Source organism: Hippopotamus amphibius, chromosome 1 (genome assembly GCF_030028045.1).
Source record: "Hippopotamus amphibius kiboko isolate mHipAmp2 chromosome 1, mHipAmp2.hap2, whole genome shotgun sequence".
Taxonomy (NCBI): domain Eukaryota; kingdom Metazoa; phylum Chordata; class Mammalia; order Artiodactyla; family Hippopotamidae; genus Hippopotamus; species Hippopotamus amphibius.
Window position 1 is genome coordinate 118,600,617 of NC_080186.1, and position 19,658 is coordinate 118,620,274.

The 19,658-nt window shown below is 50.4% G+C and overlaps 2 protein-coding genes across 6 annotated transcripts in view; both read right to left on the minus strand.

Moving 5' to 3' along the window:
- Positions 1-12,453, minus strand: part of ARHGEF2 (Rho/Rac guanine nucleotide exchange factor 2) — a 50,590-nt gene extending 38,137 nt beyond the window's left edge. Inside the window, exons 1-3 of one of the 5 annotated variants that reach the window (XM_057726231.1) lie at positions 12,282-12,453; positions 2,094-2,389; positions 560-677 (exon numbers count right to left, since the gene is read on the minus strand). In XM_057726231.1, coding sequence (XP_057582214.1) covers positions 560-677; positions 2,094-2,389; positions 12,282-12,386 — 519 coding nt within the window. In that variant the 5' untranslated portion in view covers positions 12,387-12,453. Of the gene's footprint in view, positions 1-559; positions 678-2,093; positions 2,439-9,588; positions 9,810-12,281 lie in introns of those variants that run through there. The other 4 variants (XM_057726221.1, XM_057726240.1, XM_057726248.1 and 1 more) reach the window with 4 other exon arrangements.
- A 788-nt stretch (positions 12,454-13,241) lies between these two features.
- Positions 13,242-19,407, minus strand: SSR2 (signal sequence receptor subunit 2). Its single transcript, XM_057726314.1, has 6 exons — positions 19,335-19,407; positions 18,566-18,722; positions 17,787-17,885; positions 16,828-16,936; positions 14,942-15,019; positions 13,242-13,817 (listed from the first exon to the last, which is right to left on the minus strand). Exons 2-6 carry the CDS (start codon positions 18,718-18,720, stop codon positions 13,707-13,709), a joined length of 552 nt encoding a protein of 183 aa, XP_057582297.1. The 5' UTR covers positions 18,721-18,722; positions 19,335-19,407; the 3' UTR covers positions 13,242-13,706.
- Positions 19,408-19,658: the final 251 nt, after the last annotated feature.

Sequence of the window (19,658 nt, forward strand, 5' to 3'; positions counted from 1 at the left end):
CCTCAGTGGTCTGTAGGTCCTGGTTTGAGATCTTCCCTGTGATGTTCCCTTAAGCCAGAAGGCTGAGCAATCTCTATATCCTTTCTCACTGGATAATCCTATGATTATCTTGTGAGAGAACTATTGTGTTTCAGGGTACCAGATGCCTAGTTTCACCCTACAAATAGTAAGTTCACCTCCAAATCTGAGACATATGGGGTCCACGGAAAGAAATAGTTATAACAACTAGGGGAACAGGGGCCTTTTAATGAGAGAGGGACAGAGATACCCACATCCACACAGAGACACAGACACAGAAAGGAAGGAACAGAGAGTCTCAGAGAAAGAGACAGAGGCAGGATACTAAGAGTAGGGGACACAGCATACAGACCCAGGGAAGCAGACAGAGGGGTACAGACACCAGATTCAGATTTGGTCAGATGGAGTCAAAGTACTGCCCGGGCACAGAGAGACCCAGCAGCTGGCAGAACAGAAAAGGCACCGAGTTGTGGCTGTACAGGCAAGGAGGCAGGAGAGGGGGAGGAAGGTGGTAGCTCCCATGGGGTTTGTCTATCCATACCACGCAGGAGGGCTGGCCACCTTGGTGCTGTAGTTCCAGAAAAGGGTCCAGTTCCTCTTGGCTCCGCAGTAAGGGGGGCTCCTGGGGCCCTGCGCATCCCAGGGCCTGCAGCTTGTTCCTGAAACACACATTGCCACCACTGCCCTCCGTACCCAATGGCCTGTGACGGGCACCAGGGAGGAGCACTGCCTTAGACCAGTCCTGTTGCTTGCCCCCAGCCCAGCCCTTCCTGTTGCATAGGCGCAGGCCAGACCCAAACGGGCTTCCCTTTGGGGCTGTTCTCTGGCAAAGCTGTGGAGCTGGCTGCGGGAAAGGGTGACCCCTGCTGATCAAAGGGCAGTACTGCCCTCCAGAAGACAGCCTGCGTTCAGCGGGAGGGAAAGGAAGGCCAAGCTGGACTGTCACTTCTTCCTTGGTTTCTGATGCCAACCTTAGCCCCTACTCAGATAAATGGTGTGCCCGGGGCTCCCTTCCCTCTCGACCCAAGGGGCAGAATTAGCGCCAGATAGTGAAAGGTGACACCTGGAAGACCCTGAGATACAGCTGGCACCACATAAAGGGTACTCAGGGCATCTCTGCCTTAGACTAGCTGCTCTTCGGAAGGCGCCATGAGTCCTGCAGACAAGGCTTCTCATCCAAGTTCCCTCCCAAGTCAGTTCAGGGACAAGGGTCCTCTCCCCACACGCACCCAGCCAGCCCTGCCCAGGAGCTGGAGAAGCTTGGTCTACTCACCAGAGCTAACAGAACGTGTCCAAGGGGACCCTTGCCAAAGCAGAGAGACAGGGCCCTTCCATGGCTAGCAGGCCCTCACAATGACCACGCACACTGAACGCTTCATGCTGACCCCTGGACCATCTCTTTCTGACTTCCTCTGTCTTTGGGGAAGTGGTCAGGGATTTTCCAGGAGAGGGGAAGAGCTGGGTCCCTCTCTTCCAGTCTGCCAAGCATATGTAGACCCCTGAGCAAGAACAGCTCTTCCCCCACTGCAGGCCTGGACTGTGATGTCTAAACATCATGGGTCTGCCTCAGCCTGGACCCAGCAGGCAGGCAGCAACTGGGAAAGAGGGCCACGTTCCATGCTCCAACCCTGGGAGCACTTCTCTCAAGAAACCTCCCAAAGTTCTTTGGGCCTCAGTTTCCTCATCTGTAAAATGAGACGACTGGGCCATGTGATCCCTGCGTTCTTGCCAGCTCTGACATTGTTGCATGGTCCTGTGAAACCCAAGTGGGAGGTGGAGGCAATAAGACCTGAGTGTCCTGCTACTTACCTCACCTCCATACCTCTCCCTCTCCATTCTCACCCAGCTGCCTCTGAGAACAGGTAGAAAGAAGGAGCTAGGGCTACTAGGGAGAGCCACATTTTGAAAGGCAGGGTCCATCCTCCCCAAAGGCCTGCAACAGGCCTGGGTTCAGAGTCTCCAGGGCAGAGACTGAGGGCCCGGGTCTCTTCAACTCCAGTCATTCCTTTCCAACCACTTTCTCCTCGGCCTAGGACTTGAGGGAAGGAGGGACAGGAGGTCCCCTAGTGTTTTACCTGCTCAGTGGCTCGTGGAGCTCCCTGCCTGGTCCCCAACTATGTCTTTTGAAAGGGTCATAGTTGTGACTGTGGGCACGGAAGGCCCCCGATCTTCGGAGGGGTACAACGTGGACACCATCTCCCTCCTTTTTTCCCTCCTTCTCCTCCTCCTCCTCGTCTTCCTCTTCCTCCAGCTGCTCTCCGGACTCGACCACAGACAGGCAGCGGCGAGTGCGGCCTCGGGGCACCAGGTCTCCACCTGCGAGGAACCCCTCTGGGACGTCTCTGTTCATGGGAGGCGCACTCAGGCCAGTCTGAATCAGGAAGACAGAGGACGGTGAGCAGAGTTCTAGAATTCTGAAACTTGGAACAAGAAAGGTGTCACAGTCAGCCAGGCCTACAGCATCCAGGCACCCTTCCCTTTACCGAGGCACAGAACTGGAGGATGGTTGGCTCAAGATCACACCAGGAATTAGCTGCAGAGTCAGGCCAAGAACTTGGCTTTTCTGACTCGCAGTCTAGTGCTCTTTCCAGTACATAATGACATCCTCAGTCACTCATCATTATTCCATGTAATGAGCACCTACATGGCAGAAAACCAAGCCAAGCAAAGAGCAATAGATATTGTTCTTACCCTTAAGGAATTCATTCTAGTGAGTGTGTGTGTGGACATATGCGTGTGTGCACATAGACAAAAGCACACGTTACAAACAACTGGCCAGAGTTTGCCAAATGCCACAAGAGAAGTTTCGAAAAAAGTCTTTGTGCTGTCAAAGGAATGAGTGCGTATAACCAATTGGAGGACTCAAAAAAGGAAAACAGAAGGAAGTAAATAGCCTTTGAGATGGGCCTGGAAGGGTGGAGTGGTTGGGATTTGGCCACGTTGCAAAGGGAGGAGTCTAGGCAAATAAAATAGCAAGGAGAAAAGGTGCACAAGTGAGAAAGTGTTACGATCTCTTCCTTCTAAGACTCTGGTCATGTAGGGAGTAAGAGAGCCATTCTGACCTCTCCCCAAGGAGCAAAGAGAAGGGCTCCAAAACCAGCCATGTTGAAATTCCTTCTCTCTCTCCCAAGTGGGCCTTGTTTTCACCACCCAACCCTCCTGGCTGCCACCAGGGCTTGCCTCAGTGTTTCTCAGACTTAAGAACTCTCAGGAGCTCTTAAAGTTGAAAATGATAAGCCCCACTCCAGAGACAAGTACCAAATACCAGAGTACCAAGGGGGTAGAGGGGCAGGAAGGCAACTCACATCTCCTGCATCTATCCCTGTACACCTCCTCTAGGCCCTATCTCTATAGGACTTCTGCTAGAATGAGTTTCCCGGCTCCCCTTCTTCCAGGGAAGAAGCAACTGAGATGTCGGGAGGAGCCAGGAAGACCAAGAAGCAGTGCGCCAGAACTCCCCCCTCCTCCCAGGCTTCCTGTGAGGGTGTGAAGCCTTCCGCAAGTTACTTTACTCCCGGCGCCCGACACACACGTACCCAAACTCCAGGTTGTTGGAAAGTCGTTCCTTCCAGCTACTTTTCCCTCTTGCACTGCAACCTGCCCCCACTCTACCCAGGACCACTGAGATGGCGCCCGTGCCTGTGTCAGTTGCATGCCTGCCTACCAAGGGGAAGGAAGGAGACAAGTATGCAGGCCTCTGCAGATGGCATTCTGCTGCCCTGCCAGGTGGGTCTCAAGATAGAAGAGGAGACGCCTAGGAAACCAGCCCTGTGCCTGCCCGTGCTCAGCACATCTGGAAGCCACACGGAGGGGACCTCTCAGCCAGCCACCGGGAGACATCCTCTCTCTGTGTCCACAAACTTGGGCCTCGTGCCATCTGATGTGCTGTCTATAAACAGGATGGGATGGGATTTCCCTGGTGGCCCAGTGGCTAAGACTCCACGCTCCCAACTAGATCTCATATGCCACTACTAAGATCCTGTATGCTGCAACTAAGACCTGGTGCAGTCAAATAAACAAATATTTTTAAAAAATTTTTGAAAGTAATAAGAAGACAGGATGGACAGATCTGCAGGGAGCAGGACAGAGCCTGAGGGCCACGGCACGATCCCTGCCAACCAGTGGTCTCCAAAGTTGAGATCTGGGGATGGGGGAGGGGAGTACTGACAAAAAGTATCGTGAGAAGTTGGGGTGGAGGAAAGAGTAGGAACTGGGTGTGCTCACTAGAAGAGGAGCAGGGTCTGGGAACAGGACAGAAATGGAGGGGCACTGCAAGCACCCCGGATCTGGAATTCAGCGACTTCACAAAAGATAAAAAGCTGTTTGATCTACACCTCCTGTACCCAGCTTCTATCTACTCTTCCTGCCCCGATTCTGCCCACAGGGCTGGATCTGACAAGATGAATGAAAAGCAGTGAATGGAAGCCCCTTCCTTTCCCTCCATCCCTGGAAATGCCCCCTGTTGGAGGTGGTACCCAGATGCCTTGGCCTGGTGGACAGACATTTCGAATCCTGAGATCTTTATGTCCTGAGATTTCACCCTTCTTCCTCCAGCTGAGACCACCTGGAACTTGACCTCTTCTCAAAGACCTACCCTCTTTCTAGCCCCTCTCTCATGTCATTTGTGGTCTCTGCCCCCTGTGAAAATGGAATCCGTGCGCTCCTTCTCCCTCACATCTTCATTCCATTCCTCAGGAAGTTTTTTCTGTTTTCTAAATTCCACCCCTTCATGCTATAATGTCAATAATTTTCATTCTATCCTTCAAAGAGATGAGGTTTAGCAAGGCTTCCTCAACCCCCTCCCAAAGATATTCCCTCCTCCACTTTCCGGAATTCAAGCTGGAGCCCCTGTGGCTGTGTTCCTTTCCTTGCTCCTCCTTCCATCAGTTCTTTCCCAGCCCCCTCCCATCTTTCCCGAGGCTCCTGAGCTCAGGAAATGGTGCAAGGGAGCGGCCCGGGCTGGGTCTCACACAATGGCTTTATTTAGCTCCCGAATGAGATCACATCATGTCACATCACTGCTTCCGTTGAGCAGAGATAGGAGTTTCTGAAATAGGTCTGGGATCAGATGCTTGAGATGGGGGCAGGGGAGGAAAGCAAGAAGGGGGTCTAAGTCACTTTACTTTTCTTCCTGCCTCTGGAGCAGATGGTTTTCCCACTGACACAGACCATCAGCATCTCCTGATCCCTGCCCTGAGTGTGTAACCTCCACCAATTGCCCTAGTCATCAATGATTCGTTAGACACTCTACCATGTGCTGAGATAGAGCATATAATATTTTAATAGAGATCTCTCTCTCTTTTTTGGGGTGTTGCACCACGCGGCATTCGGGATCTTAGTTTCCCCACCAGGGATTGAACCCATGTCCCCTGCGGTAGAAGTGCAGGGTCTCAACCGCTGGACGCCAGGGAAGTCCCGAGTGAGACCTCTTTTATTCAAACCTCTGAGACCATAATTTCTTCAAGGTGCTATATTGGCTTTGAAGTTCGTCAGGTTTGCTAGCTCTGCCACCTTCATAAGCCACATGAACCTTGGGAACTTGCTTATTTAATGTTTTTGAGCTCTAGAATCATCTATAAAATGGGAATGGTAATACTACCCCATAAGGACATTGAAAGACTTGATGATAATGTACGTCATACAACTAACATTGTGCTTGGCACATATTAGGTACTTAGTAAATGCTGCTATTATTATTATTATTTAGAGGCAGAGAGAAGGCAGAGCGTAGAGAAATGGAGAGCTGGAGAGAGGAAGGCCCAAGACAGAAGCAGAAATAGGCATTACATGATGGTTACCCACTGTTCTCTCTTTAAAAAGAGAGAGAGAGAGAATAAATAACCCACAGGCTGACACTAAAACAACTGTGATGGGGACTAATTATCATAAACAACTTCTGACAGAAAAGAGCGCATACAACCAGAGCAAGAAGGAACCCTGATGAACCCTGATGAACCTGCCCTCTTCAAAGAGAAGGGAGGGACAATGGCCTCTGGTGATCTAGAGCGGAGGTTGGCAAACTATAGCCTGTGGGCCAGATCTGTCTTATTTTCTTTTTTAAATGGTGGGGGGGGAAAATCAAAAGAAGAATACTACTTGTGACACATAAAAATTATATGAAATTCAATTTTAGGTGCTCATAAATAAAGCGTTTTTTTTTTGGAACACAGCCATGCTCATTCATTTACATATGGTCTATGGCTGTTTTTGCATTACGACAGCAAAGTTGGTAGTTGCGACAGAGACCATATGGCCCATAAAGCCTAAAATATTTATTATCTGGGTCTCTACAGAAAAAGTTTGCAGACTCCTGATTTAGAGAAGCTGGGTCTCAAAATCTCAGGAAGGAGGAAAAAGAGATCAAAGAGGGACATTAAGGCTCACTGCACACCAACCAGGCGTCTGCAACCACCCTGGGGGAGGAGGGACATTGAAGACCCCAGCACACCCATTTCCTAAATAGCATCTGAGCCTACAGGTGGAAGAGGCTTAACCCATGAGTGCCTACAGCATCCTGTGGGATCCTCACAACCATTTCTTGAAATAGATATTGTTATCCCTATTTTACACAGGAAGAAACAGGAGCACAGAGAGGGAAAGTAACTTGCTTAAGGTCACAGGGCTGTAGCAGGTGGAGTTGAGTTTTCAAAGCAGATGTATCGCACTGCAGAGCTTGAGTTCTCTGAAACCAGAAGGCAAGCTCCCGGCAAGAGTAAGTGGCTAGTTTTGAAAGAAATCTGGCAATACTGTTATTCAGTGCCATCCTCGTTCCTGCCCCCTCCACCCCAACCAAAGAAAGGAAGCAGTTTCCAGAAGAAATTAGGTGGGGGCCCCAAAAAGTTAAATTTGTCCTTTCTACCCTCTGCATCTTAGAACTCTGAATGAAGTGATGGGGGGGCAGGCTGGGCTGGGCTTCTGTTTGCTGCCAGCGAACACTGGGGGTAGGAACCGCTGATAGCCACCACACAGCTGGGCCCGGGGGACTGTGGACAGCGCTGGTGGCCCCTTCGCAGCCTGGGCGGCTACCTGGGTCTGCCTCCGGGATCCTGAATCTCCCAAAGGCGTCAATGTTGGGAAAGACCTGAAAGTACCAGATAACAAAGAATGGGGAGGAAGGGAGAGGCCAGATGGCATGCTTCTCCTCCAGGTCTCCTAGCCCTGGGGGAACGGGGTCATAGAAAAGCCTCTGATGGTTCAGAATTTAACCTACCTGCTTCTTCTTCCATAGAAAGTAGACCATTAATCCAACAGTGTCTTGCAAAGAAGACTAAAGCAGGGCTTCAGAAAAAGGCCCTGGTAACCATAGTTCCTTCCCACCCCTCCCTGGTCCCGAACACCCCGTTCTCCGGCAGGTCATAGAGCACCCAAGTCTCCTAATATCTCCTCACCTCACCCTGACCTGGCTACATCATTGCTCTGTTTCTCAGCGTGAGACATATGAGATTTTGCTATGTGCTCAATACTGTGTCCTGGAACTCACTCTCCTCCCGTCTTCCCTGTCACCTGCCAGGGAGTAGTATCACAATTTCAAAAATCAGAGGAAAGGCAAAGAGTATACAGAGAGGATGCCTTCATTCCGCGAATATTTCTTTAGCATCTACCAGGTATCAGGCGCCGAGAAGAGGACCTAGAAGGGTCTATGCACAAACACAGTGGTGGGGCACGTGTATCACCCCTTTGTGGGACAGGGGCTAGTCCAGGCAAAAGTCACCTGCCCACATCAGCTTTTGGGTTGACTCCTGCTTCTACCTGCTTCTAGGGCCCACAGGGCAGAGTTGTTGATTTTATTGTTAGTACTTAATTCCAGAAGTTCAAAGCTAGAGAGCCAGGCATCCCCACCCCCTAATCTAACCACATCTCCTTATTTTTAAAATTATTACTATTATTACTATTATTTTGGCCACACCACACGGCATGTGATATCTTAGTTTCCCGACCAGGGATCTAATCCATGCTCCCTTCAATGGAAGCACAGTCTTAACCACTGGACCGCCAAGGAAGTCCCACCATATCTCCTAAAAGTCAGCCATCAAGCTTCTCAAACACCCACCCTAACCCCCACCCCCCCCCAACTCTTTGACAGATTAGGCTCACAAATCTGTCAGGAATTTTGCTGCTTTGGGCTTCTAAGTGTGACCATCTTTTCTCTCTGTTGCTCTCTCTCGCTCTCTTTTAATTGGTTTGCAAACTGAACCTAGGGATCCTATCCTCCCTCTTCCTGCTGGGCCTGTGTGCTTATTCTACAGAGGTTTGTTGGGACCCAGGCTAGCCCATGATGTGTGGGGGCTGGGGAATAAAAGGGGCAAGACTAATTAGTCCTCTTCTACCTCTTGTCAGTTTCTTGGCATGCATTCTGGATGCCTTGCCAGAAGGGTGGGGCATGAGAGGGGCTGAGGTTCAGAGGGACACACCTGAGAAGACTTTGGCCACTACGTCCCAAGGAATTAACCCATCAGATTCCAGGGAACAGCTAAAGGTCTTGGGTGAACTGAGGAGCCCCTAATCTGAATGGATGGGGTAATCTAGAATCTGGAAGCCCCTGGCTCTCAGGTGTGAGTTTGTGGTCCTTTAAATCTCACAATTAACCCCCAGGAATAAAGGAAGTAATGTCAGGAAGGGGACCCTGGGTGAATTGGAATTTAAAGTTATAAATTCTAGCCATCCTGTTTGTCCATACCTCCTGAGTAAGAAAAAGAGACCAAAAGACATCATAATGGACTTTGGTGCCAGACGAACTTGAGTCTGAATTCCAGTCCTATAATTTACCTCTTAATTGACAAGGGTTAGTTATTTAACTCCTCTAAACCTCATCTTTAATATAGGGATTATGATATGTTAACCCCATAGGACTGTGAGGATTAAGAATATATGTAAGGGGGGCTTCCCTGGTGGCGCAGTGGTTAAGAATCCACCTGCCAATGCAGAGGACATGGGTTCAATCCCTGGTTCAGGGAGATGCTGCATGCTGCGGAGCAACTAAGCCCGTGCACCACAACTACTGAAGCCAGCATGCCTAGAGCCTGTGCTCCACAGTGCAATGAGAAGCCTGAGCGACACAATGAAGACTAGACGCCGCTCTCCGCAACTACAGAAAGCCAGTGCACAACAATGAAGACCCAACACAGCCAATAAATAAAATAAACATGTAAATTAAAATTAAAAAAAAAAAAGAACGTATAAAAGGGAATTCCCTGGTGATCCAGTGGTTAGGATTCTGCTTTCACTGGTTCAATCCCTGGTCAGGGAACAAGCGGCACCACAAAAAAAAAAAAAAAAAGAAAGAAAGAAAGAAAGGGAAAAAAGAATGTACAGAAAAGCTTTGGCATCACTTGCACAAGCAGCGTTAATTAACTGCCGGCCATTATGGCGATTTCCTATTTGCACACTTGTGCGCACACACAGACACACGCTCAAGGCACCCTAGTTAAAAATGGAAGTTGAATGCAGGAGACAGGTGGATAACTGTTCTGCCACTTCCTGGGGGTGCTGAGGGATTCCCAAAGATCTCTGCTTCTGGGAAATGCCCATTCATGAGGTAAGGACTCAGGGTAAGGGAAGAGGGAAACTCACCAGACTCGGGAGATGTCCCAGAGATAGACCTGCTCTTGCCTTCGGTTGGTGACTTCAGTATAGGAAAGAGTCCCACTTCTGATAGCCCCTCAGAGTCCAATCCAGGACCTTAATGGGGGTGCCTCTTCCTTGGTCCTTTTAAGGGAGTTGCTCATGGTCCAGAAGTTTGCACAGGAGACAGGGGGCACTCACTCCAGTCCAGACCCGCTGCCTCTCCAACCGCTCTAGCCCTACCCTTCCCCGCCCTTCTTCAAACACCCTAGACAGTGCTGTGCCCAGGCCTTTAACCCCTTGGGTGCCACTGCTGGTCCCGGGGATTCCTGGGTCCCCCGTCCTCAGCATCCCCTAAAGGGCCGCCCCTGGAGTCAGGCACACGTGGAAAGAGATACAGGAAGCCCAGCTGGGGTCACCCTGAGGGTTGAGTAGGTGGGAACCCGACATCCCAGGGAACGGCCACCCGCCCTCCAGCAGGGACAGGGTAGAGCTGAGGGGAAAGAGAGGGCAACTCAGGGAAAGGCCCACAGCTGGAACCCTACTTAACAGCAAGGTGCTACCGGGGTCAGGGAGATCCTTTGCCCTCTCTCAAATTTGGTTTCAAAATGCTTGTCGTTCCCTTTAAGAGGCAGGTTACAGCAGGGGGAGGAGGACAGCCCGTGTTTTCTGTGATGAAAGTCCAGGGAGGAGCAATGACAAGGGCAGCTGCGTCTGAGCCGGGCCCTCCTTCAGCCAACGGGACAGGGCGGGCGGCTGGGCACACACGGCTCCTGACTCCCAGCGTGTTGTGGATACCAAGCACAGGATATCTGACCGGCTCTCCACCCGCTTCCCTGATAACAGCTCTAGGGGCCCTGACTCACCCTCGCCGCTTCCCTGGAGCAGCGGAGCACGGCGTAGGCAGCCACTGGACTTCCTGCGGTACTGGGGAGCCTCCTCCCTGACGGGCCCCGTGCTCTAGGGAGAAGGACGTGTTGGAATGGGAAGCGCTGGGCTGCCTCTGCCAACTCACAAGTGAAGGGGCCTCGGAGAAGTTACCTAGGAGCCGCATCTCCTCCTCTGTGAAATGGGCATAGGAAGTGAGATATGTACAAAGGGCGGAACATGAATGCCGGGCCCATGAGAGTTATTCAATAAATACGTCAGTGGCCACTGGCTGTGACCTTGGGTAAACCACTCCACTCTGCCTTTTCTGATCTACGACGTGAAATTAAATTAGGTGATCCACGGTGTACCCTTGCTCTAACACTCTCACTCTGGGTGAGAGGAAGAGGGCAGCTGCTGTCTGATGTGGAAACTGTGTGCCCTTTCCTACCTGGCTGAGCTCCAAACCACATCAGTGACTGGCTGTTTCTCACAGCTGCCTGTTTTAGGGGTGTAGGACCCTCAGAAATTCTCTAAAACAATTCTGTGACTGTCCAGATGAGGACACAGGCTCTGAGAGGGGGTGTGGTTTACCTAGGGTCAGCCAGCCATTGATGGCAGAGGTGGGGCTGGGACCCAGCACTGCTGCCTCAGTGGTCAGTGCTGCTTCCAAGACCCTGAGCTGCTCTCTGGAGGGATCAAGCCTTGAAAACTTCCCATCCTGTCACCAAGCCGCTCCATTATCCCCAGCTTCTTGAGAATTCACATACCCATTTCCAGTTAACTTTCCTCAGGTAAAGTCCCAAAGCCTAGTATGTGAAAGGAGTGGTAATCTGGGCCCTGGCTCCTCCTGGTACCAGGGCTGGGTGTGGGTGAGCGGGTGCCAGCTGAAAGTTTGGACGATGTGGGAGGGACAGGGGGCTGGTTTCTGGGGTGGGGAGGGGATCCGGAACACGTTGACAGCTGGGTTACCATCTGTATTGCCTTTGAGGGAGGAAGCGCTCAGTTTGGGTGCTCGATCTCCAGGAAGGGCGTGGGGCCAGTGCCTGCTTTCCCTCTCCCTTGCAGACCTGCAGGAAATCTGGAGATCAGGGTTCACATCTCCCTAGGGTGGTCTCCATTCGAGGGAAGTACTGTCTGCTATGCATCCTCCACTAAACCACCTCAAGAAGAGGGCTCAATCCTGAAGCAACTTCCCCAGCCAAGTCTTGCCATCGACAGATTCTAGAGGCTCTTATAGTCTTCAACGCCACTACTTAAGGGAGGCTCAAATTCCATCCTGACTCCAAGGAATTCGATCTCTCGAGAGATGAAGTATCTTGGTTTTGGCCCTTTTCCAAGGTGCCTGTGACACCGCCTTCACAATGCTTCTCTTGTCACCTGGGAGCCCTGGGATCCCCCCTGGTCTCCTCCGTAACAAGGGCCAGGACACAAAGTGCTGAGGTCTGCGAGGAAAGGTAAAGACCGCCCCCACTTTCGGAAAAGGAGTGCCTCCCGGAGTTCAGGCTGAGGAAGAAATCTCTGATGTGACCTTCCCAAGTTATGAAGTGTATCCTACCCTCTAAATCAGAAGCCCTCCGCCTGCAGGTTAACTCCTCACTCTGGTTTCAGTGGACACCACACAGACGGCAGGCAGTGTGTTCCCTCCTCCAGAGACTAATGTTTCATAGTCCTAGAGGGGGGACTACACCTGTCGAGCTAGCTCCCTCTCCCTTCCCTACACTTGTTCTCAGCCCTAAGCTTCTGGCGCATTGTCTTTCTCCCCATTCTCCTGAGCTAGTCCAGGTCTGCACCAGGAAGGCAACGAACAAAAGCAAATATCCTCGCCCGCTGACCTGGCCAGTCCTGGGGTGTCCGAGCCGCAGGCCCTGAAAGAGGGATGTGAGCTGGTGGAGGGCTACTCCATTCGGAGCCTCCCGTTGTCTCCATGTCCTTTTCATCCTTGGTGGGGCCCAGAGGCTCTGACTGCTGGGCGAAGGAAAGGTTAAACCGGTTGGGCAACACTCATTCCCGCCGCCCCCCCCCCCCCCCCAATCAGAAACTAAGCTAGGAAACTTGGTGGCAGGAACAAAGCGGGTGTTTGTTGGGTTTCTCTCCTGCCTGGGAGGCTGTTCTCGGACCACGGCATTCCTGGGTTGGACAGAGTCAGCTCAGAGTGGCTTCTCCCCGCTGCTGTTGCAGCAAAACCCACTGTCTTTCCATAGGCTGTGCTTAGGTAACTACTCAGGGGATCCACGCGCTTCTGCCTGGCCTGAGCTCAAAGCAGAGGCATTAAAAATAAGTTCGAGGTGGGAATTCCCTGGCAGTCCAATGGTTAAGAGGACACTTTCACTGCAGGGGACACAGGTTCAATCCCTGGCCGCAACGTGGCCAAAAAAATAAGTTCAAGCTCAAGAAAAGCTAGCTCTTAAACGGAGGAAGGGCTAGATCAGGCATAAGAGACAGCTTTTCAAGAACACTCAGTGAATAAATCACCCCCAGAATGTCTCCCGGGGCATGAGAACAACTGCAGACCATCTTTCCCCATTCTCTCCTCTGCTGTGGAGAGGCGCTCACAGGCAAGGAAGGTTTAGCGGAATATGTGGTATCTGGTGAGAACAGAGAAGGACATAAGGGACAGAAGCAAAGGTGTTCAAAAGGGAGGGGGGAGGGTGGGATACCTGTGTGGGAACAGGACCCACAACCCCTAGAGCGAGGAGGCAGGAATTCAGCACACTTGCCCAGGAGCCTGGGCAGTCAGGGCCTGAGGACCAACAGCAACCTGAGCTCATCCAGGTGATGGGAAAACAGGCAAGTCAGGGTGGCATTTTTTATTAGAAAACCCCACTTGGTAAGAGCTTCCCTAAGCCAGCACAGAGACTGGGTAGCCTCCAAGAGTCCCACAGCTTTCAACTTATCTTCCACCCTCTTCTGAGAGGGGAGGGCGGGGATGGGGTGGTATCAGGTGGTCTCCGAAGTGTCCCCTCTTGGACCTGAGAGAGTTCACATCGCCAGCAACATCCCCCACAGCACCTCACCTGGGTGGCGCACCACAGGGCCCCAGGCGGCTGCCCAAGGCATTTCTGCTTGCAGCGCTTCACGATGGAACTGGGGAGGCTCTCACAGACTCCCAGGCCTGGTCCTTCGCTCTGGTTGAGAGCAGGGCAGGATGCAGGAGAAGGTGACCAAGGGCTAAGGGAGAGGAGACTGCACTTGAGATACCCTTTGGAGTCTGGAAAGCACCTGGATTTCTTGGGAAGGGAAGGCTGTGGAAGCCCCACTCAGTTCTTCTTGGTTTTGGGGGTGTCATATTTCCTCTTGCTGGAGTACCACAACAGCAGGGGGATGCCGATGGAAGGGAGGGTCATGACCCCGAAGGCTGCCCAGTCCAGCTGTGGAAGACAAAGGCCTTGCTTAGAAGTCTGGATTAGGGCACAGGAGGAGACCAGGAAGGAAGGTGTCCAATGAGAAAGGGAGCACTCCAGCCCAACTTTTAAGCAGAACCTTGGCAGGAAGGTTCCTTTCTGGCCACACCAGACAAGAATGGCTCACTAAAGACCAATCTATATCTTTCAAGCTATGAAACCAAAGGCTTCACCTGACCCAACCCAATCTGGAAGAGAAGCTTCTCTCCTCCAAACAATCTTTGAGGAAGGACATGCCCTGGTCTTGCCCTAACAGTCAAGCCTCCTGAGACCTAACCCTTGCCCGCACCTCCAGCCTCTCTCATCCATTCCTCGGCCTCACGTTCTGCCCTCTGGCCTCACTAAACTACCTGCCCTTCCTGGACTGCACCATGCTTTTTCTCACTTCGGAGCTACTCCCTCTTCCTAGGGTGTGACCCCTCCCTTACCTCCTCTGTAATTAGTTAAACCTCCCTCCTCCAGAAAAACCTCCCCGACTCTCACAGCCCAGTTCAGGTGTTTGTGCTGCATCTCCTCCAGCCTCATGTATGATCTCTATGGCAGCACTCTTCCCCTCCTTGAGCTGAGGCCTCTATGAGCTCATAAGATCTTTAACGGAAGGGACTGCGTCTTGCGTTATTTTCTCAAAGCAAAGCACAGAACTGAGCACGTAATTAGGAACCTCATAATTATTCCCTGAATGAATGAATAAATGAATCTCCTCATTCAGTGCTTTAGGCAAACCTGCAAAAAATTCTCTCCTAGACTAGACTACAACAAAGTTCCCACTTAACCTTCCTGATGCTCTGCGACTCTTTGAATCTAAGCAGATATTCTTTTAATCCTCGAATTAGACCCAGGACTCCAAGATGGGGCTCTACTCAAGGCCGAGTAGAGAAAAAGGAGAGTTTTTTGGTTCTGGCAATTGCGATCTCATCACCAACAATCTCTAACCATGGTTAATTCAGGATATTTGATGGCCGTGTGTATCAGACATCCAAACACAGACATGAAGAGAACCAACCAACTAAATGTATCTCCTAATGAGGCCAAGAGGTCCCAGAACCAAAAGGGTGATCTACTCCCAGGGGAATGATGACTGTAAAGCTTACGAAATGGGGGGAGAATCTCCTATCAAACTCCCTCTGGGCCAGGATGCCTCCCTGTCCAGGTGCACTGGTAAAGCCAATCTGAAAAGAAGAAAAGAAGGGCATTAAGGCAAGTCTCCAGCTCTTTCTCGTCTGGGAAAGGACAGTTCCAACCAACCCAGTTCTAAGCAACAGAGTCTTAGTTCCCAAAGGCCCAAGAAAGCATCAAGATGAGGAGAAGTTTTTGAACTACAGAGAGTTGGATGATTCTTAGTGTGTTGTAAAGATGAGTACATCAGGAGCCAGGAGACACATGATGAGCATTTACTAAAAAAAGGTAGCACAGGTACGCAGCTGACACTAAAGCCAAATTCTTCTATCTTAGCCTCAGACTCTGGAAAGAGCTGCTCACCACCACTGGCCCCTCTGCCTTGGGCAATCATTTCGCTATTCCTCAAGAGGAAATACTCCTCTGTACCTCACAAGTTGACAGGAGGCTCAAATGAAATAATGAGACGGATTCTGAAAAGTATGAAGCCCTACCCAAATGTACATTACTGGGGGGGGGCCTGAGTCTCCCCACATTCCTCTGTCTTGGAGAGGAGGCCAAGAGTTTGGAGCACACTGCAAACAACTTTGTTCAAAAGCGGCAGCTGAGACTTTAATTTTGTCTCTTTAAACCCATCAAGGGCCAGGTGGAACCAGAGAGTCCTCAAGGTGCTTCTAAAAGCACACATGATGGAAGATATGAAAACACAGCCAGGATTACAAGAATATGGTTCCATGCGGTTTATAAAAAAATAGATAATTCAGAAAGTGCACTGAATGTTTGAGACTCCTGGGTTTCTTTTAGCTCTGTGGTTGACTCTGTTAAGTCCCTTCCCTACTGTGCACTCACTAAGCAGCCTAAAGCCCATTTGTATTTATAAATTCATGATCTAAGCTTTTTGAGGGCTAGGACAGTGTCTTAAACTGCTTGGTACTCCCTAGAGTCTAACACTGCAGGGGCTCAATAAATGTCTACCGATCTTTACATCAATCAATCAAAAGACTGGTTACCACTGGGTTTTTATTCTTTATGGGAAACAGAAAGAAACCTACGACAAGGGCCCTCGCTTCAAGTTTATAATTAACTGGGAGGTGGGAGTGGGGCAAAGACCTAGATATAAGAAAGAGAACTACTGAAGACAGTCAATAATTAAATATTCGAGTGGCATAGACTGTAAGAGCTACAGAAGTTTAGATGCAGCCAACGCATGTTTAGTGAAAGAATGAGTAGGAAACAAAGCAGAAGACAGGATCAAGGAGATGGAGCTCAGAGCTGGGTCTTGAGGAGGCTTCGCAGAGTGAAGAGGAGGAGAGAGAGTATTTCAAACAGAGAACAAAGGCAAAGTGGAAAAAACGAGCACGAGAGAGGGGGAGGCACTACAGGAAGGCCTAATTAGGATGGAGGGTCTCGGTGGGTAGAGAGAGGAAGGGAGAGGCAGAACACAGCAAGGCTACTGGAAGGTATGCAAGGAAAGGCAGGAAAGCTCGGCCTTGATGTGAGAAGCAGGAGCGTCCTAGGCAAGGCAAAGACTCAGACACAGTGGACACCGGGGATCATCTGACAGCGGCACAGAAGATGGATTGTAAGGGCGAGGACGGCAGTACACTGAGCAGCACGTGACACTGTACGGGTTAAAAGCAAAGCAGGAGGAGGCAAACGCTCCAGTACTCGCCTCCCATTCATTTCAACTGCTTGATTCTGAGACTTCATAGTTTGAAACACACTTCCTTCCTATGACAACATCCCAAGTTTTTGGTCCTTCTTTTCTTCAGAATTTAGCACTGGCTCTGGAGATGTTCTCAAGAGTTTTTAAAGGAAAGCAGAGCTGAGCCCCATCCAGCTAAGGGTTCGGGTAACTCACCACAACGGGCCCATCCTCCTGGGCCAGGTAAGTAATAGTTGCTGAGGTGAAGTTGAAATAGCCAGCCTTGAGAGGGCGCAGGACCACGGTGTGGGAGACGTTGCTAGCACTGGTCCAAAAGTTAAGGAGGAAAAAAGATGAAGCTACGGTTGGAACAAACTTTCAACTCAGGGACCAAATGCACCATTCACCAAAAAAGCTGCCAACATATGTAACGATCTCTCATTTCTGCAATAATCTGCAAAAATAATAAACACGGGCTTTTTTTCTAAGTCTAAAGTGTGTGGTATAATATGATGCCTTTCTAACCAAGTTTTAAGGGGTCTATGACATACACAAAATCAAGGTTTTTGAAGTAAACTTTTAAAGCGATACAGGTTGTAGATGAAAAATTAGTCACCTGAGGTCACAAAATCTTTTGCTGCCTATAACTGAAGGAATTTCTTGAAAACATAAAGAAAAAAACCAAAAAAAAACCCCAAAAAACAAAAAACAAAGAGTACACTTAGCCTCACCAGAAAATCTAAATATACTTTAATTCATAAGGAAAAAAAATAATCTAATTCAAAACACTCAGGAAATAACTGGTAGATCCAAATAAGAGATTCAGTGAGTAAGAAGAGTCTTTAAAAGGCCACCCAGGTCCTCCACACTAGCATCCCACTGAATTTCTTTTAAATGCACTTGAAGTATCCTCGCCCACCACAATCATCTGTGTATATTCTCCCAAAATAGTGTTTTGGGGCTTTATGACCTGAACTTCAGGAACCTTTTTCCTCAGGCCCAACCTAAATCATGCTCACACAATTCTCACGAGTCTCTCTTGCCCCATCTTATCCAGAGAGGTGACAAGAACGGCCCTGCACACCCAGACTGTCTGATGTGACCCTGTGGCTGTGCTGGCAACATTCACTCCCCCCACCCCGACCAGTCTTCATCACCCAGTGTCAAGAGGATACGGAGCAATCCGGTCCCATTTGACGTTCAGCATTCCAGAGACAATGCCGAAGTCTTCCGGAGGGAAGGAATCATCAGACAATTCCACATCTAATGCAGCGCTAGAAAACAGAGGAAACAAAGGAGGGTTAGTGAGTGACGGATATAAAATTAAAGCAATCAGCAATCAAATCTGCCTGCCTATCCTAAAAAATCAGACCTACAAAAGACAGATATGAGTCACATAGTTACTTGGGTTTGTTGCACTGAAGAATCCCGGTGAAGCGTGGATTCTGGGCACTAAAATACTCAAATAACTAGGAAAGAATGGACCCCAAACCATTTCTGCACAAATTTCTTCTCACACGTGTGTGTGTGTGTGTGTGTGTGTGTGTGTAAGGAGGGGAAGAAGAGCAAGATGCACGTGGAAGAGAACATTAAAGGGAATAAAGTGAAAGAAAGACAACAAAAATACTCATGAAAGAAAGGAAGCTGAAACTTAACCCCCGAGGGAACAAAGGCTCATACGTTTTCTGCCTTCTCATCTTCCCCTCCCTGTTTCACCACAATTCTTGCTTCTTCCCTACTCTGAAATCCCTCCAGCCCCCAAAGTGGAAGACGGTTTCTTGCAGCTTAGGTAAGAATGTCCTCTTCCAAAAGCAGATCCAGCAGTATATTCATTCACTCATGATATCTGTTGCTGGAAATCTCCCAAAGATAAATCACTGCTGGTCCCTGTTGCCAGTTGGGAAATTTAAGAAGCCTGAAAAGGGCCCAACCTATAGCTCCAGGGACTCCTTACCTTGAGCCAACATTGTAGATGTTGTACTGTAAGGTCAGGTCTCGCCCCTCCACGGCATATCTGTTCAGCAGTGATTTGGAAGCCAGAAGCCTGGCTCCTTCCTCTGCTTGAGTGACAGCACACAGAGCCAAAGCCACGAATGCCAGCAGCCTCATCTCTGCAGAAAAAAAGCAAAGTGAGCAGTCAACCCAAGCATGTAAAACCACCAAAAGCTTCCTACCACTCTTTTCTTACAAAGTCTATCAAAGCCCTTTTGAGCTTAAAAAAGCAGCAGCCCCTTCTACAGAGCAGTCTCTAAGCCACCAGGGCCCTGGGTGCTCCCCAACTGGTGGGATCTTCTGAGAGGACTGCATGTGGCCAGACTCCTTCGGCTGCGGGATTTCGGCCGATCTCGGACCTGCAGCAGCCTCCAGCTTTCCTTCACACAGCAGTCCCCCACGGCTGCTGCCTTCCCGCTGCTCCTCCTTCTCCACCAGCTCCCCTGTGATCCCACGGCGCGCTCGCAGGGTCCTCCCCCACGCCCCAGGATCTCACCCTCCATCCTTTCCCTGGGATCCCATTCATCCTCGCCCTCCACATCCCTTTCTGGGGCCCTCCAAGGGCTCAGTCCGCTCTGTCCCCTCCCCTCCTCTTGCCAAGATTACACGTCCTCCCGCCGGCGTGCCCTCTCTTCTCCCCGCCCTCCTCGAACTAACACTCAGCCGCTGAGTGTTCTGCAGACATGAGACTCCCCCGCTCCCGCTCGCAATCCCAATGCCTCGGGACTCACCGTGCGCTTCCCCAAAGCCTTTCGGGGGGCCACCAAAACCGGAAGGGAACGTCAGCACCCGAAAGACCGGAAATAAGCTTTGGCCGGAAACTTTGGTGCTCTGCCCGATGCCTTCTGGGAGTTGTAGTTCTTAGGCAAGCCCCCACCTTTCCCTTTGTAGTGCCCGCCCGTCTCGAGGATGCGACCGCTGCTAGAACAGGCTTGTATGTGCATCCTCCCTACTCTACTTTCTTTCTTTCTTTCTTTCTTTCTTCCTTCCTTCCTTCCTTCCTTCCTTCCTTCCTTCCTTCCTTCCTTTCTTTCTTTCTTTCTTTCTTTCTCTCT